At 42.2% G+C, this 23,022-nt stretch overlaps 1 protein-coding gene across 1 annotated transcript in view; it reads right to left on the reverse strand.

Annotated features, from left to right (window-relative positions):
* Positions 1-23,022, reverse strand: part of PHACTR3 (phosphatase and actin regulator 3) — a 120,670-nt gene that overhangs the window by 37,653 nt on the left and 59,995 nt on the right. The window contains exons 2-7 of the mRNA XM_075721354.1: positions 17,706-17,867; positions 16,729-16,806; positions 12,331-12,513; positions 6,891-7,094; positions 2,115-2,379; positions 882-1,129 (exon numbers count right to left, since the gene is read on the reverse strand). Of these exons, the coding sequence (XP_075577469.1) occupies positions 882-1,129; positions 2,115-2,379; positions 6,891-7,094; positions 12,331-12,513; positions 16,729-16,806; positions 17,706-17,867 (1,140 nt within the window). The remainder of the gene's footprint in view (positions 1-881; positions 1,130-2,114; positions 2,380-6,890; positions 7,095-12,330; positions 12,514-16,728; positions 16,807-17,705; positions 17,868-23,022) is intronic.

Genomic DNA, 23,022 nt, shown 5'->3' on the forward strand with positions numbered 1-23,022 from the left:
AATTCTTTCTTCTTTTGCTTTATCTCAGTAGTCTATTCTGTTACTAGGTGTCGTAAGACACAGGAGCAGAACTCATGTGTCCTGTCTGCTGGCTCGTACTTTCTAATAGGCACCTTTAAAAATTGATCTGTTATAACAATTATTTTTGGATTAATTTTTCTCTGCCTGCCTTCTTTTAATGCATTGATGAAGAGATTGAAGGATTCAGTTCAGACTGAATCTTTGTCTTGCTAACATGGAAAACATTAAAAGCTTGATTGAAAAATATATTTTCCAATGAGAGCTGATTATTTTGCCAAAGCCCACTTAGATAATCACTCAGGATTATACAATCCATTCCCCATACGTCTCAAGAAAAGGTAAAATGGACCAAATAGAGAGCAACTTTCTTCTTTAAGATATTTTTTCTGGACGTTTGTCCTTCCTAGATTCATTGGTCTCTTCCACTGTTCACTGTACCATTACTGCACTGGAATAATAGTCCTAAAATGGGATGCTTCCAAAACATCCACAGCATTGGCACCAGGTATACAGAAAGCTTTGCCTACTGACCATGAGATGTGTCTGCAAGCGCTGCCATTCATAGGTAGTAGTACAAAGGGTACATAAGTAACTAAAAGGGTAAAGCATACTGATACATTGACTTATCAACATAACCCTAAACGTCATCTTAGTATGCAGCACATACGAAGACAAACATGATCACCATCACTATGACTCAAATTTAACTTTAGCTTTTCACCAGGATTCCTTGAAGAAGTTGATGTGACAATAGAGGAGTTTATACTGCTCAATATTTTCTGTTGCATGCTGCCTTGTTTAGAGCATTCTGTTAGGCTATGATAGTATACCTTTATAATGTAATACGTGACTTTCCTTACCAGAAATAACGGAGTCATTCAAAACTTCCTCATCCTGATAAAAAACAGAGTCTTCCTTGAGCTCTGAGTTCATGATCATGTTTTCTTTGTTCTCATCCGACTCTTTAACTGAGTTCCGCTTATTTTCTGAATCACTGCTGTAACTCAGTGAGTTCTCCTTTTCTTTGTTGCGCTCAATGCTAGATGTTCTGGATGGACGGACATCCACTCTTTTTTTTGGAGAGCCTTTGCTTTCTCTTCCGTGGAAGCTGTGGATGGAAGATGCACAGCCCAGTTTTTACAAAAGCCTTTTATTGCCACTGTAGGAGCTTACCGTTATATGAGAATGAGCAGAATGTCTTGTAGCTCGTAAAGGCCAGGGCAGAGAGTTCAACATGGGGCAACACGGGATGGCATTCTCAAGACTGTGTTGAGAATGGCAAATGCAGATCTACTTTCCTATCTCTGTCATAAAAATAAGGTATGGAAGGGTGGTGACTAATGTATTTCTTTGATACATAGCCACATGCTATGCGGTACTAATTAAAAAAAGCCACATAGCACGTCCTTCTAATGTAAAACATACATGGCATGAAATATTACCATTCTGATATTTTATGATCATGACAAAGGTTTAACAGGGCCTGGAAATAATATTGTATGAATCTATTCCCCATGACAATAGCTGTTATGGAATGGAGAAATGTTACCAACTTAACTCCAAAGCTCTATGATGGAAAAGGTTATCTCTGTCCTCCTCTAATACACAGGAGGGCTTATAATGAAAACCAGAGAGAGTACCCAGTGTACTCCCACACAAGCATTTGTATTAAAAATGCATACCGTATATGCTCATGTATAAGCCAAGAGACATATACTGAAATAGTAGAGTTTCTCATATGTAGAGTACTGATATTTAGAGCAGGATATGCCTTAGCTACTCTAATTTGGTATCTTGTGGCGAGATTTTCTTTTGCAATAGGTGAAGGATTGTCAAATTATTCTACCTGTTTGAAAACCTACTTCCCTGTCACAGTAGGCTCCTTATAAAGGAAAAACATACTTTTAAGTAACTGCCAAATTAAGCACTTTAACCAGGGATGGATGTTCAAAGTAGTGGCATCAAGAGGAAGGCAAACCCAAGGTGTAGCAGTAAATAAAATGCTAATAAAAGGGTAGGAAGATTTACCAAGAAAAATGATTTAGTGGAATGACTCTCCTCATGCACCCATATAGCCAAGAGGCTGTAGGTACCTGTCCTGCCGGTGTTTGGTGGCCAGAGCCCTGTGGAGTTCTTCAATGACTCTGCTAGGAGGTAAAGGCAGGTGGACGGCAGCCAGGTGAGGGGAACCGGTTGGCGTTGTTACCTGTCCTCTGACATGGGCTTCTGAACTTTTCTGGCCAGAGGGATGGAAGAGGGCAGCTTGTCCTGAGATTTGGGAGGAACCAACAATGACATAATTCTTCAGGATGGTGGAAGGAGGAGATTTCATGGCTGGGTCATCTGTTTCACTTCCTGCTGTCAAAACACAAGAGGGTAAGAGGTTGTGTGATGCTTTTTTTTTTATCCCCCCCCCCCCCCCCCCCAGTCTGCACTGAAGTTAATTTGTTGTGTTGAACAGAGGAAAATGGTGACGCTTTGTTCTTGCTAGGAGGTAACTGGTTAAGCTGAGTAACTTTCCGAATTCAAAAGGCTCATACTGCTCAGATCCAGATCTTTGATCTAGCAAAATAGATGCCTCCTCCTTTTCCCCTCTTTCCACACTGTCAGATTCTCCTTTTTCCCAGCCCAACAATGCATTCTTGATTGCCAGTACTGTTCCTCCTAACCACCAATGGCTTGTACTGCGGTGGCTTTCCAATCTAGCACTTTCTCTGCTGGACTCCGGCAGACTGCAGTAAAATTTATGCACTGTGGTTCTCAGTCAGGACAAAATGTACTGGTGTCTATTATCCTCTCCTCTGTGATTGCTGCACAACTTAGACCTCTGTCTTTCATATGCCAGTTGAGGAAATGCCAAAATCATTATAATATGAGGATAATGTTCACATAACAAAACTTGCCAAATGAAATCCAAATGAGAGATGTGGTATGGAGCACTAAGAAGAAAAAAGAAGGGTGGAGCAATCTAATCTTTTTTTACTCCCAGACTCAGATATTTTTTTATGCAATGTAAGCATTTTGTTGGAAATTAGACTTTGATATATATACATTTCTCTAGCACCTGAGTCCCAAACACAGTAGACATTTCCCTGGTTGTAAATTTGGTAGTTTCACACTTTTAAGATAACTGAACATCTGGCCTGAAAAAGATGCTGATTAGTTTTTCTCTTCTGCAGTTCTCTTCCCCTTTCCCTTATATCTCCATCCCAAGCCTCTGGCATATGGTGTTTACACGAATAGCTCAGTCTGGGTGTAAAAAGTAAATGCGAGTTCGGTCACATGCAAGAGTATTTCTTTTCTCTTATTGCCACCTAGTGTTTTAAACAGGAATTTAAACTTGACACAGCTTGTACAGCTTTTGTACAAACTTGTTTTCACAGATAATTTTTATTTTTTTCACTTTTGAGATAAATCCTTCAGTTCATAGCAGAGAAAAACTTCTGCTCAGGCCAGGATTATCCTGAAATACTCATGTAAAACGGACTTGGTTCCTATTAGCAGGGTGTCCTGGTTTCGGCTGGGATAGAGTTAATTTTCTTCCTAGTAGCAGGCATAGTGCTGTGTTTGGGATTTAGTAGGAGAAGAATGTTGATAACACGCTGATGTTTTAGTTGTTGCTAAGTACTGCTCATGCTAGTCAAGGACTTTTCAGCTTCCCATGCTCTGCCAGGTGCACAAGAAACTGGGAGGGGGCTCAGCCAGAACAGTTGATGCAAACTGACCAAAGGGCTATTCCATACCATATGGCGTCATGGGCAGTATAGAAACTGGGGGGGGGTGGCCAGGGAGCAGCGATCGCTGCTCGGGAACTGTCTGGGTATTGGTCGGTGGGTGGTGAGCAATTGCATTGTGCATCACTTGCTTTGTATATTATTATTATTATTATTTTATTGTTACTATTATCATTACTATTTTACTTTATTTCAATTATTAAATGGTTCTCATCTCAACCCAGGAGTGTTTCTCACTCTTACTCCTCCGATTCTCCCCCCCATCCCACCAGGGCAGGGGGAGTGAGCGAGAGGATGCGTGGTGCTGAGTTGCTGGCTGGGGCTAAGCCACGACACAGGGTAACTTACTAGAAAACTGGAGAGGACAAAAGTAGGTTTGAATATTAACCTCAGTTATTAAGTATTTCCTCTCAGACCCAGCATCCTGCATAATGGTTACCAACTACATCCCTTTTCTTAAGTTCAATGCTGGAAATCTGGTACAGCTCTGTAAGGGTAGCGCTGGGAACGGAGTTGGGCATCTGGAGGCTGGATGGCAGAATTACCAAGGACAACAGTAAAAGCACGAGTAGGCAGAAGAGCTCTGTAGCCATAATCAAAATCAAATATCAAAAATCGTGACAGCACTAAGTCTGGTCTCTTTTTCCCATTTGTGGGATGAGGAGGAGAGAGAGCATCCTTCAATGAGGACAGTTGCATCCACAATAAAATCTCTCTCATCCTAAGAAAGGTCCGACTTTTTTTTTTTTTTTTTTTTTTTTTTCCATTTTCGGAAGGTGTTTTTGCACACTTCTCCCCTTCCAACCCAGAACCCTAACCAATGGCCACAGCTTCATTCATCTCTCTATGCATCCAGAAGACAGGGGTCAAGCCAGTCCAAAAGTTACTCTATTTAAAATCTGAAATATCTGAAAGGGCAAGGGTATTTCTCCAAGTGTCTAGGTACCCAATGTGCAGTGTCTTGGCAATGAGACACCTTCCCACCCCGGAGCTCCTCCTGCGCTGATCAGGATGGTTGCTGCGGCCAGGAGACAGCCAACCTCTGCTAAGCAAAGATGTTTTTTCAGCACTTAAGGGGATTTTGGTTATGTGCTGCTATAGAGGTGCACAGAGGACATTTATGATCAATTGTTACCCATTGAATCATGGCCTCAGGGGATGAAAAAACCACCTCTTAAGTCACTTTATACTGCTGCACAGTGAGAGAGGGTGTTCGTGTTTTCTCAGAGCAAGAACCCTGGGTTCAGCTCAATCCTAAAGCAGGAAGGGAGGAGACTTTGTTTTATCTTTATACCTGCTTGTTCCTGGAACAGGTCAAGGGCTAATTTTGTCCTCATTGCAGCTTGGGCCAATATTGAGAGTTGAGAGTTTCCTTAGATCACACCTTATTTGTCCTAATGACAGCTGTTCAGTGAATAATCTTGCAAAGTGATGTCTTGGCACCTTGCCCTGTTCCCCCTCTCTCTGTGATTAATCGGTGCTTGGCTTATTCCTCGCTCCTCTGCTAACAGCATCTCTAACATTGTTAAGGGGGGGGAACTAAACACAAGAGCTTTTCAACCTCTTCATCTTTCTTTTCTTTCATAACTGCTCTTTCTCTCTCCCCATACATTTGTATTCCCTTTCACTCATTGACAGTATTTGTTTAGTCTTAACTTACCACTACCTCCACATCCACACAAAAATAAACAAATGTATAATCTCTATTGAAAAAGGGTCCATAGTTATTGGAGTCATTGAGAAAACTGAGAGTTGTTCTTTGTGGAAAATTTAGATGAGAATGAAATACCAAAACTCAGAATATCTTAGATGTTACAGGAAATGCTTTGGTTAAGCAGCAAAATAGCTAGACTCAAAATGCTGTGAAGTGCCTGGTGGAGCTGTAATCTCATTACCCTCCATGGGTCAGGTTTTCCAAATAGCCTACATCTCATGCAGAGCATGGCCTTCTCATCAGCTGAGCAAAGTCAAAGGGCTGTCCTGGTTGTGCCTGTTCACGTTGCAAGGTGGAAGGGGCAGGCTAGAGCCTGACCCATAGCACAGAATGTTGAAGCAATCTGAACAGCTCCCAAGGAGCATTATGATACCATTTTGAATCCAGCTCCCACTTAAACTCTTATGGCTTTTAAGCATGGACAAAATATGGGTATTTTCCATGAGAAACAAATACTTGTCATTTTCCTCAAAAAGACTGAAAACTTCAATATTTTCTATGAACCCCAGTGGTCAGATCACAATGCCCCTCTGATATTTTGTTTCCTGGTGACTTTGAAAACCCTATTCATTGTGCCAGTAGATGAGTGTGGATGCAAATCAGGGCTGAGATAATGGGTGTCATTTAAAAGTCTAAATATCCAACAGGTCTGACATTTAGATGTCAGGACTTGATTCTAATTTGCAGTAAGACCCTTTTAACTGCTTTTACCATATGTAGGGGCCCTAAAATTGGAACAAACTAGAATCATACTCACTTTAACACCCTTTCTGCAGTGCCAGAATGTTGGAAAATGTAACAACATTGGCAATACATTAGAAAATCAGGCCCAGAGGAATTGCTCTTGAAATGTTCATTGAAGTCTGGCACAGAGGATTGCTTTGTGGGAGCCAGGTGTACCACTTATGTGTGTTCTGTGTAACTAGACCAGATTTCATAGCTCTAGTTTAGACCTACCCTAGAGAGCAAACCCTTCAGATGGAAACCTCTGCAGAACCTATTGACTTGAACTTGATTTTCACTGTTGTGCTGTTATCCAACAGGAGTCCGGTAATGAAAACATTTAAATCTTCCTTGTGCTTTTATGTCATATTGATATGAGCACCTGATTCAGCAGATGTTTGCAATGGCTTGATTTGTTTTACGTATGTTTAGTGCGATAGACTCACAACAAATAATCCCCTGAGAGATTCAATTAAATATGTGAAGTACAAAGATCAGTGCATTGTTATCAGGCAACCGGACCACTCAGTTCATAGGAAACATTAGCATTCTGTTAACTCAATATAATTAGCCTGATTCACAGCAGTTTGCACCAATAGGCTTAAAAAAGGATCTAAGAAAAAAAATTATATACTGTGCTGAGTAGGCAAACAACAGGTAAGGGATGGGAAAGTCTTTACTGACCAGTAATGACTGACCTGTTATGCTCTTTGTGATTTTGGAGATTGCCTTAGGTGGTGGAGCTGGGAGCAATGGAGGGCTGGGGAGCTGTGCTGGGTTTCTTTCTGTCTGTTTCTGGGGGGAATCTGTGGATTCAGATACAAGTAAGGCTTGCGGACTGTCTTCAGATGCTGGCAGGCTGGCATCTTCTAATTCTTCCGTGGGTGCTGAAGGTTTCTTGGCTAGTGGGAAGATGAGTAAAATTAATGGAACACGAAGTTAATAATAATGATAGGCCAGGGGACAATGCCAGGAACATTCAGAAAAACAGAACACATGGCACACAGCTAGAAGCACTTCTTTTCCATAGTGAAAATAATTATTGTGTGAAATAGCCAGCCAGCCAGCCAAGGCAGGTAAAGAATAAAATGTATGAGGATATTGAAGAAATGTTAGTTTTGATGTTCCTGAGAAAACTGCTGAGCTTCCCTTACTTCCCTAAGGCCTTTTTCCTTTTAATTTTTTTTTTTTCATTTTAAATAATGAAGACAGCAAGGCAAAGCAACTTTTGAGAACTGCAGTGAATTTTTTTACAGCGTGCAGCTGCAGTGGCACCGTTAGTGAGTATGCAGCCAAAGGGCAAAGAGTATCAAACTGGTAATAGTACATGAAAGCTGACTTTCCAGTTGTTTGTTGTACACATTTTCACAATTTAACTTTTATCTTATTTAATACATGACTTCAACTTGCATCCCAAGTCTTCTCTTACTGTACCTGACTCTAGAACTGTTGAGTCTTTCCTGAGGTTAAAGTTGATAACCAAGAAAAGCCAGCCATAAAAAAGATTTGCCATCGGATCTCAGCAGCTAGTGTGGAACAGAGAATTAGTGAAGTACTTAAGAAAAACTTCAGTCACCAAAGCCTTAATTTGAGGTGGTGAAGCAGTGCTGATTTCAGGATTGTCTCCTGAAAGGTGGCAAAAGCACTTAGCTCTTAAAGTTAGTGCAGGCTGAATCACTGAGCAGTTCATCAGATTGACCTGGCTGTGATGAGGGCACAGGGGAATAGATCCAGAAAGGCATGAAGCTGAAGCAGGGTATAGGTGGAATTTCAGTGTTGAAATCCAAAATTAACATCCTTGAACCCTGCTCAGATACCAGCTGACTCTGGCAGTGCTTAAACTCGCACAACGCCTCACTGTTTGACTTTCACACTCTGTTACAAGTCTTGATCTCTGCCTTGGCCTACATGGGGATTCACAGAGAGGCTTGAGGCTGACTCTGATCCAGAACCTCAGCCACAGCCAGGGTGTCTCCAAACTGTATTTCCAGCCACTACAGGCTCAGTAGTAGCCATGAGGGTTATTTGTCCTACCCTAGCAGGTGAAGCAGTGATCCAAATGGGCAGATCAGCGTTTAAGTCTCTCCTCAGCATAGAATCATAGAATAGTTTGGGTTGGAAGGCACCTTTAAAGGTCATGGAGTCCAACCCCCCTTGCAATGAGCAGGGACGTCTTGAACTCAATCAGGTTGCTCAGAGCCCCATCCAGCCTGACCTTGAATGGGGCAAGGGATGGGGCATCTACCACCTCTCTGGGCAACCTGTTCCTGTGTTTCACCACCTTCATTGCAAAAAATTTCTTCCTATTCCTTCCTCTAGTCTAAATCTACACTCTTTTAGTTTAAAACCATTACCTCTTGTCCTATCGCAACAGGCCCTATTTAAAAAGTCTGTCCCCATCTTTCTTATAAGCCCCCTTTAAGTACTGGAAGGCTGCTATAAGGTCTCCCCAGAGCCTTCTCTTCTCCAGGCTGAACTATCCCAACTCTCTCAGCCTTTCTTCACAGGAGAGGTGCTCCAGCCTTCTGATCATTTTTGTAGCCCTCCTCTGGACCTGCTCCAACAAGTCCATGTCTTTCCTGTGCTGAGGACTCCAGAGCTGGATGCAGTACTCCAGGTGGGGTCTCACCAGAGCAGAGTATGAGAGAGGTCCAAACTTCTTGGGCTGGATAAATGGCAAATCCCACTCCTTTTAGCATTCTGGACTGTCTAAACAAAGTACCTTTTCCTCCAAACCATTCTAGGGCATCTCCTAAAAGCTCACAGCAGTGGGCACCCACAGCTGCCACGTCACAAATCTTTTCTTGGCTCAGTTTTATGTCTTGTTTGGAATACAAACTGTCGGTATTAATGAGCATTCAGCATCCTCGTGTTCAGAGTGCATGGGGAGGCACCAGAGCACTTAGGCAGTTGGAAACAATAGCATTGGCAAGATAATAGCATTTAATTTGTTGACAAACAGATTAATGAGTATGCCTAGAAAAGGAGGAGTGAGTATTTGTCATTCAAAAAAGACAGGAAAGTAGAATAAATATGCATCGTTAGCAGGAATTCTTGTGAAATTTGGCTTGATAGGAAAGCTGCCGTATGTGACAGTTGCCTGGAAATAATTTTCTTTTAAATATACTTCTAAGGAAATGCTTTGTTCTAGGCTGACATAATTTTGTATTTTTGTGCCTACTGCATAGAAGACAAAATGTGGAATAGAGGAAGAGAAAAATTAAGTCACTAATGGGTTACATTACGGAAAGATCAAGAGCTCCAGTATATGTTAGCAGCTTGATAGGAAAATTAGATTTGAGTGCATTCCCCTGAGTGGAGTGATACTTTATTCTGGCAGTAACTTCACTGAAATCAGTAGACCTCCCTGTGACATGAAGTGCTGTTTGGCACAGATGCAGAGGAGCAGCCACAGTGGGACCTTTCCTATAGCAAAGGTGGATCCGAAACGCACTCAGCTTCAATCAAACAGGTCTTTTTGTTTCTGAACTCCATCCTGTTCTGAGAGTGGTATTACAAAAGCAAACTGCCTTTGTACACTGTTGTCTAAGGAATGTCCATTTTACATTCCCTGCAAAGAACGGTTTGTTTGTTTTTTTCTCTGGTTGTTTCTGGTAACAACAGCACGTGTTTGACTGAGTCTGAAGGCAGACCTGAGTCTTGAGTACGCAAACCTATTGACAGATTTCATACTGCAGAGTGAATGTTATCCTGCTGAAAATACTCCAAGTGCTCAGCACTAGACTCTTTGCCAGAGTAGCTGATTATTCGTGGAGTGCCACTTGTCAAAATGCCATCTCACTACTAGGTAGAAATCCTCCCCTTGGGACTGCCTCCAAGCTCATTGGATAGGTTAGGTGGGAAAAACTGCCCTCTTTCTGCCTAGGCTGTTCTTTTTCTGTGCGTTAACCAAACATGAAGTCTACAAACATTTCCTTTTGTTCCGTCCTCTTCCCCTCCTGGCCTTCACCCCACATGCTCAGGATGAAATACAACATATTGGGTATAAAGCAAATATACTCATTTTGTTTCTAGCTGGTCAAATATTCATACAAATGTGGAAAGACACCTACTGCACTGGGCCTGGATTGAGCCCAAGAACAAATGTTATAATAAACTCCACATTATAATAAACTTAGCAATACACTGACAATTTTTAAGAGCTTTCCCACCCAATGAATTCCTTAAGGTGGACTCACTAGAGACAGGAATGCTAGAATGCACAGACAGGGATAAATTAGCACAGAAAGATTAGATCGACAATAATTATTTTAAAAGCCAGAGGGCACTGATCAAAGAGGTAGGAAGATTTCCAACAAATAAGAGTGGAGTCTCACAGACCAGAGAGACAGAAGAAGGTAATCCCACTTATTTTTTGGAACCTGGAAAAATGACACCTCAAAAAAATGCAGGAAAAGAAATACAGAAGAGAGGAAAGGTTGTGCCAGGGAGACAATAAAAGGGACTAGAATTAGCAAAAGAGACATAAGAAATTGGGATGATTTTGAAAGCCTCAATACACAATTTTGAATGCAGTGTAATAATTTTTAAATCATAGCACTAGGTTTTGCAGAGCCATAAGGTTAAATACATGATACATTGTTAGTGCCATCTTTCCAGGATAGCCTGTCCCAATGATAAGAATTAGAAGTTCAGAGAGAAATTTTCTTAGTGATATGGAATGAAACTCTCTAGAAAAGAGTATTATTGCTAATAATAGCAGTGCCTGAAGGATTCTGGTCAAGATCTTGATCTGGTTGTTCTATGAACAGGGAGATTAATGGTTTTTTCCCTCAATTAATTTTTAGGGTGATACAAAACCAAACACAGCCATAAAGGATAGAGTTTGAAGAGAAAGGAAAACAGCATTAAGGGCATGTATAAATAGAAGCTCTCTATGTCCAATTCTATGTCCAATTTGTCCAATTAGGAGACAAAAAAGAGAGAGGATAAATCTTTAGAAGCCCACATACAGTGCCTTGGGATATTTCTTGATGAAATAACACATGTAGTTGAAATGAAGAAAGTGTTGGGTGATGGAAAGGTGTTAAGCTTACAAAAAATCCTTGTGATGGGCAAACGTGAGGAGAGATACTTTTTGGGACACAGAAGAGTTTCTGTTGTCAAAGCAATTAAGAATGGAGTGGAGCTAGAAATGGCCAGAAGAGCAATATTATATAAAAGTAAAACAGCAAAGGGGAACAAAATTGCATGAGTCATGGGGATGGAAAGGACAGGAGGAAAAGGAAGTGGGAAAGGATAAAGCAAAGAAATGGAAAACCCTTCAGAGAATGATTACGATTCTGACCTGCTGAAGCAGAGGGAGGGCATAAGCAGGCAGCTTTGCTCAGCAAACCACAGCAGGCGGGGGTGGGGGGCTGGGACTCCAGAGAAAGCAGGGCATGACGGGGTGGGATGGAGAACAAAAGGCAACCAGGGCAGATGGAGAAGGTGTAAAGATTGACCAGAGGGAATGGGCAGGAAGATCTGTAATCACTGCACGGCACCCCTCCCAAGCTAGGATAAAGCTTTATCTCTGCAGCTTTGCATTTCTTGGTTGTCAGGAAGTGAATGGAAACCCTCCAGCTGCTGGGTTGTGGCTGGCTGCTCTGGTCCCAAGGAACTGCTGTCACTGATGAGTTCTGCCGGAGCACAGTTGCGTGAAAGGAGCTTGGGTTAGCTTATCTGTGCTCCCGGTATTGAACTTCACTTGTATTTGCAGCATGTTGTAGACAGGGTGATGATATGGACAGTGTGGGCTGTGTATTGACATAGTTCTCCTGAGCCAGGACAAGCAATTTCAGGCTTGGCACAGAAGTTTAAGAAATGTTTTTAAGAGAAGCTTGTTTCATCTTCACAGCAGTCACTGCTAATACCAAAGGGGCACCATGCCAAGACTGGATTGTCTCATAATCCAACTAATCCCATTATGCTGAGCTTTGTGTGGTCCCTCAGTTTGGTAGCAGTCTCAAAAATCACTGTTTTTACATGCTGATTGCTAACCTGGTATGGGCTGAGCTGAACAAGGTGCTCTGATGCTTTAATGCACTGATATATTTGACTCCTCATCAAGCAGATCAGCAGAAATTTTTTTTTTTACATTTTACAGTTTTTTTGAAAACATTTTATATCCAATACCTGCATCTTCTTTCAGCTCATCCAAATGCAGCTCCTCACCAAGCAAGGTCACATTCGTTGTGGCTGCTATTGTACTCTCTTGCTGCCCCTCTTCTGAGGCAAGTGTCTGGCACACAGGAGCTGGAGGGTCACTCTGCGTTGCTCTCGTGGCATCGTCACCAGTGCAGGCTTTCCCTTCGGTATCTAAAACACCAAATCATTTAATCTTAACTAAACCATGAGCAGTGAAAGCTGAAACTCCCTGCTATCCTCTTGAGAAGAGTGAGTCTCAAAGCTGCTAGTGCTCAGGGGACTGAGATTTGTCTTAGAGCAGCACCTGGTTTCTAAAAGTGCTGAGCATCTGCAATGCAAAACTTTTGGAGACCAGCCCATCTGGATACTAATATCCATGCAGTTTTCTCAGCAGGGAACCTTTTTCTGTGGGCCTCCAGCAGCCTGGGTAAAGGGCCATTGTGCATGTATGGGAAGGCCACTGTACTCTGTAAGCACCGGCTCGGGGGGAGATGAGTACAAGCATGGGAAATCAGAGGCCTCTGGGAGAAGGCAATTCCTTGCACAAGCAGAGCTCGTGCTGCAGTGCGTGCACAAGTTGGTCAGACGTGTCTGAGTTGTGTCAGGCTCCGTGCACAACACGCTGCCATCCAGCTGCCCCATCAGTAATGCCAGAGCCTTACTGAAGGCAAGGCTGCTAATATTCACCGCCAAGCTGTGGGTTTTGAGTATAGTTTTAGTTACTCAGCTTTGAAAAGCGTGTCCTGTGTGATTGAGCTGATCAGAAATTCAAATCCATCTTCATGCAGACCTAGAAACTGCTCCCTTTGCTTACTCTGAAAGATTTTTGTGCCAGTGATCCCTGCAGCTGTACGCATCTTGATGACTGAAGCTTTTCTAGTATTCTCCTATTCAGGCAAGAGTCCTCAGAATACAAACTATCCTTTTACTTCACAACTCTCTCAGAATTTAAAAGATCTATATCACTGCTGCAAACCAAAGCAATTACTTCCCGCTCTAGCCAGCGCTCCAGGCTGATGGACATGTCTGCTGTCCACCTCTGACCTCCTAACTTGTATTTCTCAGCCCTAGACACTCCTTTCTGGAAGCTCCTGACAGGGCTATGTTTTCTTGCAATGATATCATGACAAGTTCTTTGAATGTTGATTTAAAATAGCTAGCATTCACAGCTACTCCTTTTTAATACTATTTGGACAATCTGCAGAGTAATTTCTTGCCCTTTTGGGTAAGGGTATCAGATTTTGGCCCAGAGATGCTGCGGAAGGGATGCAGTATTTTTGTATGCTGAGCTCACTCAGTCTGCCTCATAATCACGTTTGGTGAAAAGTTTCTGTTCTTAAAATAGCCCCTGCAGTAGCACAGTTGCTATGATACAGGGAAGGGGAGGGGGAAAAAGTTCGTTGCCTACATTTCAGCTCAGTGTGAAGGCAGCCTATACATAATCATCCGTGTATTAACAGCTGCCTGCATTATTTGACAGGGAGCCCTTATCTCTCAGTGCTGTAAGTACAGCTACATCTGATCAGCTTTGTGCTCACAAGGGGGAGAAATGCTGGGGGAAGCTCCCTAAATGTTTCCAAGGTAACTCTGCTTTGCACGTTCCTACATCCTTCGGAAAGGCAAGCTGCCGACAGCTGTGCCACAATGAAGCTGCAGTCAGAGACATGAGTTCCTTCAGATCCCAGCCAATGGAAAGTGTAATGACTGATGAAGTAATGACAAGCAGAAGACAGCCCTGTTGAAGAATTTTTGTTGAGGAGCATCTGAGACTCACAACAGTGATGTTCCTGGTTAGAAATGATCGGCTCGTGCTTAGATCAAAGCGGACGTGCTGCTTTGATTGGCAGTGGGTCCCAACGCCGTATTTTAGAGATAGTCCAAGGACAGGAGAAAGCACAGACCTTAGATCCACTGGTAAGGAAAGCAGCAGAGGGCCTTGAGTATTGCAAAGTAATCAGAAGAAGTAGGGCTGTAATTGAGTTGGGAATGAATCCCGCTGTATGCCAGACCCTGCACCCTATAACCTCTTACAGAGTGCAAGTTTGTTCCGTAGAGAAAAGCTGTATTTGCCCTGCGTGAGCAGAGCTGGAGAGGAGGAGACGGAAGGGGCCCAGGCTGTGCAGCTTCGCCTGTGTGCCATGTCTGGGCAGCTGGGTTTTGGGGTTGTGTGAGGAGAAAGGGTGACAGAACCTGTTAGGATGGCTCACCACCAAAGCAAGGACGGTGCAATTTCACCCCGGGCTGCTCACAGATTGATGCAGATTCTGCGCTAGCTTTGTGGTTTGTTCTGAGCCAAACAGTCCAGTTCAAAATGCTGCTTGACAGCCCTTGTACTATGAAACCGGAGTGTGACGCAGCTATTGTAAATGCATGAAGCAGATGTGGAGATTTCTCAGACTACAGCGTCATCCCAGTTTGCGCTATTTATGAAAGTGAGCAGGAATCAGGTGTCTGGAAGCGGAGTAGGGCCTGATGAAATAGAGGGATTTTAGGATTTACCGTAGTCTTTTAGCATAGTATTGCTGCTTTGACAATTGCAACTTACTGCATAAACGAGGACTTAGCCTTGAAACTGCTGCCACTTCAGTTCAGTCCAAGTAGGGCACTAATCATTTACTGGGAATTATTTGGGTCAATTTTTTATTCCAGTTAATAAGCTGCTTCTACTAATAATAAAATAACCCTGGAGATTCACAACACTCTGTAAAGAAAAATAACTTGCGGGTGGCTGCAATGTCCTTCAACTGACTGTTAGCCATTCTTTCCTTTCTGGGCAGCAGGGTGGTATTGAAAATTTGTTTGATGTTTATAAGAGCTCTATGCAACTTACCTGCAGACAGGTAAGCAATCTATTTGCAGCTGCCTTTTTGAAAGCACAGTTTGTCATCACTTCTTACTGGGCTATATGTATTTATTTAAAATACTTTAAGTTTGTTAAAATGACCTTGCAATTTAGCATCATCTGTCTTCCTCCCAGCCAGTTCTTTATGCATGCAAGAGGTTTATTGATTCATTATTATTATTATTACCTTTTAATGTGTTGTACAGAAATTTTATTTTACCGTGCTTCGGCAAAGCTCCAGATACCCATGTCTTCAAATTCATGGATTACAGGGAACTTCCATACTCCTAGCAGAAATGGGGTGTATTTTTCTATCCTGTAGTGCTTATATGCTAATAAGGCAACTAATTATCTAGAATTATGAGACACAAAGAGTTCAATGGACAGAATTAAAAATGACCTTTCTAAAAACTTCCATTTTAGAATAAACTAATGATTTGATAGATTTTTTTTTTAACTTCAAGATGAAACTCATATTAAAATATATCCAATAAAATAATATGAAAATTGCTTTACTGCAATGAAAAAAAATCCTCTTTAAAATGCTCTTTTTCTGACTCTTCAGTTGCTCGGTTACACTCCATCACCGAGTATTGTCCCACAGGCTATTTATAGCCATAGTATTTGTTTTATACAAAGAGACTCAATTATTAGTTTCAAAGACCATAATTCCATCTATCAGGTTGGTCAAACTGAAAAGGCCAATCTTTCTTCATGACAGTACTTTCTGCTATAAAGTTTTCAGAGTAAAGATGGATTTTTTTTTTTTTTTTTTTTTTTTTTTTTTTAATCTCTGTTTAGGTGGAAATGGCAATTGGGATGTTGTCCATAACCTTGGGAGCTCACCTGATCTCACATAATAGTCACCCAGATCTCGGTCTCCCTTGAGCATCTGTCAGGGCTTTGGAGCCGGGATATACAGAACTACAGTCCCTTGTGTGGGTTTCTGACATTTCGTCATCTTTCATTCGGTGACTTCTGCTGAACCTGGTTTGTACTCAGGAAAGCTTTATAATGACACTACCAAATGCTTCACTTTTCCATGTGAATGAAAAACAGGCAGAATGGTAATATGTTTTGTCACAAACTTGGTTTACCGGAAGGACAGCTGAAAACATCAGATTAGTATCATTTTATGAGATTTGATTTCATGGGTTGTAGATGTTAACTAAATGCATCTGTATGTTTAAGTTTATATTTACACCAGCTTTAGCTGACTTTCTTGGCAGTAGGATTTAGCTAGGTTTAGAGCAACTGTGTAAAACATACGTACAAGCTCAGATTTTCACCATGTATAAATTGAGCGAAGATGGAGTTGCATTCAAGATGATAAAACATCAAAAATTAAACTGCACTGATTAATTGCAGCAGGGAGGAATTTGAAGAAAGATGTGCTTAATTCAGATACTGAATTTTCCTCTCTGTTTGAATTGAAGGTTTTCTTTTTTATTCATTTGATTGTTAGGTTTTTTCTTTTGCAATTATGTGTTTCCTATTGTCCTGAAAGAGACTTTGATTAAAAAAGATGAAGAATTTTTACTTACCTTGTTCCATCATCTCCAGAAGGCCTTTCTTAATGAGTTCATCCCGACCTTGTCGTGCTGTCATCTTCTTCTCCAGCACTGCATGAAGTAGTAGCATAACACAGCACCAGTTAACAACAGAGTATTCATATAATGGAGTGAGAAAGATGCAATGTGGAAATTCCCTCTAGTCTTAACTACTGTGTGCTTGGAAGGAACTGCAAGGATTTTGTTTTGGGGAGCATGGACTGGTGAGCCTGTTTGTGCCTTTTTCTTTGTTAAAACAGCTGTAAAATCACCCACATGTAGAGCTGAGATTTATGATCTAACCTACTGTCTGATCACACTGAATACAGAGTAACTGGGATATTAGAGCCTTCATGCCGTTTAATACGGCACGCTGGAGGTGCCTCAGGAAGTGGTGTCCTTTACTGTGATGCTCTACAGGGTATCAGGGCAAGTGGAGGGAATTGCACCATCCGATCTCAGGAAAAGGCAAGTGGGTTTGTCTCCTTACTGATCTCCTGGGACATCCCTGGAGACTAGAGAAAGCATGCAGTGCTGTGCGCTGGGCTCCTTCACCGCAGAGACAGCTGCTTGAGGGAAGACATTTTACATGCTGTAGCTCCCTCCTGTCACTTTGCATAATGTTACTGTGACCTATATAATCTTCACCCCAAATAAAAGGGGTGATGATACTTGGGGCCATAAATGTAGCCTATTTTGGAGAAGGGACAGCCTATGAAAAGCAGTCTGTGTCAAGGCTTGTCCTTCACTCTCATACTTTGACCTTTTCTTCTAAAGGTACCATATTGTATTATATAGGAAGTCAGTCTATATGGGGTCTTTCTAGCCTTAAATATTATTATTAATCTGTAACATGCTGAAATCTCTGAGTTAGGCTCAGATCAGGTCACCATTAACATTTCCTATGTAAGCAAATTTTGCCCAAGCTAAGCTTTGCTCTGTGTAGCATCACTCTCTTGTTCGCATCCTACCTGCAGATGTCTGCTTTAGCTTCTCGTTTTTCTTTTTTCGCCACTTCCATGGTTTGAAGATCCTGCCCAGTGTTGCCAGTTTGCTGTTCCTCCTCACTGGCGGAGTTCGAATCCCTGAGACCAAGTAGTCAGAATGCATTGCAGGGGACTGCTCCATCTCATCTGAGAGGGGAAGAGAGGAAAGCCAGCTGTTAGACAAAAAGCTTTAGCATAAGACTTAAAAAGGGGAGGCAAATGGAGGCTCACCAGCTCACAAGCATTCAGTCTAGTCACTGAGATAAGCAGTGCAAGACTTTGAAAGAAAGTCTCTGCGTTGCTGGAGCCGGCAGCCAGGCCAAGGGATGCCAGCGAGAGAGGCGTTCAACCTCACTGTGCCAGCCCAGTGCTTCCTACCAGCTGCTCTCTTGACTCTGGTCTTGCACAGTACCTGTCTGGGTGCCAAATATTTCAGTATCTCCACTGCTGACGTCCCTCATGGATTAATCAGGGCTATTAGGCCCACCGAGAGGGGGATGTGCTGAATTTGTTCACCCTCTGCTTTATTCCATCGCTCTCCTACTTTTGTCCATGCCTGGTACTCACCAAGGTAAGGTGTTACTCACTCAAGGAGGTGCTACTCTCCCTCCCAAGGGCTGCATGTAACTGCATTACAGCCTTCTGAAATGTGGAGAGCTGAGAGCTCCCAATAGCTTTAATAGGGAGCAGTAGAAATTTAACACATCTGTAAATGAGGCCCATGCAGCCTCCAGTTAATCACATAAATGTAATGTTCATTTAGAAAAATTTAGACCTTTATGAAAAGCTGAGAGGAAGTGTGACAAAGCTCAGGTCCCTTCTGAATTCCAAGCTTCCAGTTCTGTTCTCGGGCCACAGGATATTGCTGCCTTTTAAATGAACTCTTTTCACATAAGCTAACACATAACACACTGACTTGTGTGAGATAATGCAGATCTTGTGTATAAGAATAGTTTGTTTGATATGTGCTACAGAAGTAAAATCCTAGAACTGCTGTGCAAATTTATTCCTTGAGGAAGCTAAAGGGAAAATTCCTTCCCTTTTATCCAGGCAAGCCACAGGATTTCAGAGATAATGCTTCAGCTGGAAAAGCAATTTAGGTATTTTTAATATTTTGTCTTGAAAATACACTGTAAGTTTTGCTTATAGACAAGTCTTGCACAAAACAATACATACTGACTATTCACAGTTTTGTGCTAGTCAGTACCATGAAAGAAAGTAGCACAGTTCCATAAACAGGCTTATTGATGGCTTTACTCAGCTTTGTATTTGAGCACCAATACAGTGATTGTTAAAAGAGAAGCTGCCATCAGTAATCAGACGTGTTACGTGAATAAAAACTGAATGACAATTTGTATTTTTTTTCAACAATCAGTTATAATTTAAATGAGCAGTGTGGAGCTATGAACATATGCACATTTCCAAGTAATTTCTCTCTGGAACAGCAACATTTATCATAAATTGCTTTATGACTGCGAGATAAAAACTATACAGCATCTTCTAGGCTTTTTTTTAAGTCAACAGGGTGAAAATGCTTAAATCACAGCATGGAGGTGGGGATTTCCAAGTAAACAGGAAACAATTTTTGGAAGGTTATTAAAAACAGCAGGGGAATCAACACATTCCTCCTCTTCCATTTAATTTTGAAAATACTGGTAATAGAGATGAATCATTCAGTGGAGACAAACTAAAAACTTGGCCGTGTGAACTATCAGAACAGAGAAAAGGCTGTAACAATTCCCACCCCCCCACATTGTGCGTGCACAGTGAATTTCTCTTTCTGTGTACTGAATTTAGAGCATCTTTTGTCTCATTCCACAGAGTTTATCTTGGGGTTTAATTTAGAAGAGATTTAAACTGTATGCAAAAATATATTTTTGCCTTTGAAAGAATGGTGTCTACCCAAGGTGATAGTTATGATTTACAGTTTGGAGGTCAATATTAAGTTGAGAGCAGAAGCTAGCAATGAGCCTAGCACAGGAGGAGGGCAGTAGCCTACAGGCCACAGCTGGAGTGCCAAGATACCATGCCCTTTACCAAATACATATTCAAAAATGAGAAGTATCACAGAAATAAGCTTCGAAGAAGTAGAGCTGCTCTTGATTACAGAGAAGGCAATGAGAATGGAAAATGGCAGAGTAGATCTGCTATTAATTTGCTATTATGATTACTTTAAAGCTGTAATAGAAGCCTCAGAAAATAGCATTTGGCCATTTCTTGTGACATCCTTTGAGTGGGAATGGAAATGTTCACAAAATTAGCTCATCTCAAAAGAGCTGTAGATCAGACTGTAAATCAGACCCTTGTCCCTGGAAGCTACAGTGGAGTAGGACAGCCTCAGCTTAGCCATCCCTGGAGACCAGGGGAGACTGCACTGGTGCTCAAACTATTCCTACCATCCCAGGAATTTCTCAAGCATGTAAGTGAAGATTAAATAAGAAGCTGATTTAAAGCAGCACCTTGGTAAGTTACTGATCCTACTGCATTTCATTCAGGATGTAGGTGTCTGCAAAGTGGTTTAGGCATCATCCACATGTTTTGTTTAACACTGGTAGCATGAGATCATTGTACCTTTTTTGCCAGATAGCAGGGGCTGTAGACAGAACCTGGAAGTCATTCAAACCTAAACCTGTGTGTCTCTGGCAATGTTTATTATCCCAGATATTCCCCTAAGAAAGAGAATGGGGAGATATTGCAACGGCACTAAGAAATCCCTAAGTGCCCTGTAGTGATCAGTGCTTCCGTAGTTTCTGCCAGCCCTGTCAACTGGGTTTCTTCCACCCCCTTCTGCCGTCTTGGTTGTGGAAATGTAAGGATTTTATGCTCAAGGACTTTGGTTACAGATGAAATACAGATAGAAATCAAATGTCAGAGAAGGAATAGTAGCTAAAACAAAAGTTCCAGTGGAGGTTTTCGTGGCTTTTTAACTTTATTAATGCTTCTCGTACGGTACAGACAGTTCTTAAGCAAATGGTTTTATCACCTGGTACATTCTCGCCATATGCAGTTCCTACACTGTGCATTTGGAGAGATGGACACAAATAAAAATAGAGAGACACACAGTAAGACAGATGTCCTGAAGTCATAAATAACAAGGAAATGGTCTCACTGGCAATAAGAATCACAAGAAAGCCCTTGGAGGTCCTCATTTCCAGTCAGTTCATTTTCTCTTGGTTGTGGGTTGGCTGCTTGGGAGATAAGTTGACAGCACAAAAAGCAGTTCCCACGTACAGCAATGAATGCTGAAGGAGAAGGCGCACCTAAATATCAGCCAGTTCCTGCAGCCAACAAGCTGCCAAGACTTGCCAACCCTCCAACCACTCTGTGAAATATTCAGCACATTTTTTAATCTGCAGTCAATATTTTAATTATGCTAACTGTTCTGTGGAATAATGCAGTTATTTCTCCCAGAGCCTGATAGCCTGGGGCCAGGCCATGCAATTACATAGAGGATGTCTGCAAAATATAAACAGCTGAGAGACTCTCCATATCAGCAAGGAGAAATGAGCAACAGCTTAACTAGCTGTGTAATGTAGGATGAGGGACAGTCATTATACAGGGTCAGGTGAGCACAAGCTTAACCCACAGCACAGCAACCTACCCCTGCCCAGCACAGGGAGGCCAGGCGCTGCTTGGCCATCACTGCTGAGACAGACCAGTTGCTCCTATACTGTCCCACAAGGAGATAGTTGTCAGCCCTGAGGGGCTAGAGCATTTTGCTCTGACTGAAGCTTGTTGGCTGTTTAGGTAGAAATTACTTTCAAGTCCCTGCTGTACCCTGTTGAGGGCAAAGGCTTCTGTGCTGGAGCTCCAGATCCAAAACAAACCCCTCATATATCACACAGTTGTAATCTGCTCTGTGCATGTCAAAGAGGTGGAAATGAATGTGGCTGGGCCCCTGATGATGATGCTGGTCAAGTACTTCTTACAGTGCTAGCTGGGGTAATTTCTAGAGCTCCTAACAGTGGTCAAGAGTGTGAATGGCTTGATGTCTGAGACATCCCAGATCAGATGAGGGGAGAGGTTCTGACCTGACGGGTATTGTTCTGCAGTACTGCTCTGGGCTGCAGAATAAACCAGGCAACAGAGAAGAAGGAAACAAACCATAATATTCACTACATTTGGCTGTAGGGTCTGATCCCTCAGAAAGTCGCAGCATCTGCAGCTTCTGTTTACATCAGCAGCAGTTGTGGTGATCAGTGTTTCTGAAAAACACTCCATTGCTTTCTTTAAAATACTGTGGTGACATAAATAGAATACCCTTTCTGTTAGTCCCTTCTGTATAGGAATTGTGCATGAATTGTGCAGTTTTTCTGTGCATAGAAGCTCTCCCATTTACAGATGTCAAGTCCTGACTCTATCCCTTCTAGCCTCCCACAGATGTGGGGCAGGTTTTTTGGGAGTACGGTGAAGTTTGAGTCCTGGATGTGTGATGGAAGAGTGCCCTATGCCTGCACATAGCCTTCATTTGTACAGCAGGTGGTTTTGGTGCTGCAATGATCATGTCTGGGTGATAGCAGTGTTGTGAAATGAGCATTGGGTTCAGTCAGTTGGGTCTATCTTCTTGGGTTTTTCATGGTGAGCCAAACAGTCTGTAGCTTGATGCCTGGGTTTCTGATGATAGCAACTGCAGGCTGCACTCTGCAGGCTGATGCGTGGTGGTTGGGAGTATCAGGGATGCAGACCCGAGTTATATTGACCTTGCCACAGAGAGAGGCTGTAAGAGACTTGGGATGCCCTCTTGTAAATACGCAAATTGCAGCAAGAAGTTTATGGGAAGATGAAGGATGCTGAATTTTAATGTGCTGGGAATTTTGGTAACTTAAATTCGTGGTAATGGAACTTGTGCCTTGCTAAATCCTCTGTGTACGCTGTTAGAAGGACCACTGAAAAATCTGCAACCTGCAGGCAGTTTAAAAATAACACAGGAGACAAGAGCTGCAGGCAAATTTGTAAGGCAGGCGTGCTCTGTTTTCTGATGAATTGGTTTGTAATGCAGCTTTGCATGTTCTCCCCTTTGTTGTCATTGCATCTGTTTTTGCAACTCAGACACAGAGTTAAAAAAGGAAAAAAAGGTTCCCTTTGGTCCACTCCAGAGGGTAGAGACAGTGAGTGGAATCAAAATTACCTTTTTGGCTTTTGGGATAGAGGTGCCTTTACCACTATGAACTTTCAGTGCTGCCTAGAATTAGTGTCTACCTCTGAAAAGGATGTTAAGGAGGATGTCATGGGAAGAGCTGAGCTTCTAAAGGGTTCATGTCTACTGCTGGTTAGTCCTGAATCCTGCAAGCCAGGCATTTGT

The sequence above is a fragment of the Pelecanus crispus genome, chromosome 14 (assembly GCF_030463565.1).
Source record: "Pelecanus crispus isolate bPelCri1 chromosome 14, bPelCri1.pri, whole genome shotgun sequence".
In the NCBI taxonomy this organism is placed as follows: Eukaryota; Metazoa; Chordata; class Aves; order Pelecaniformes; family Pelecanidae; genus Pelecanus; species Pelecanus crispus.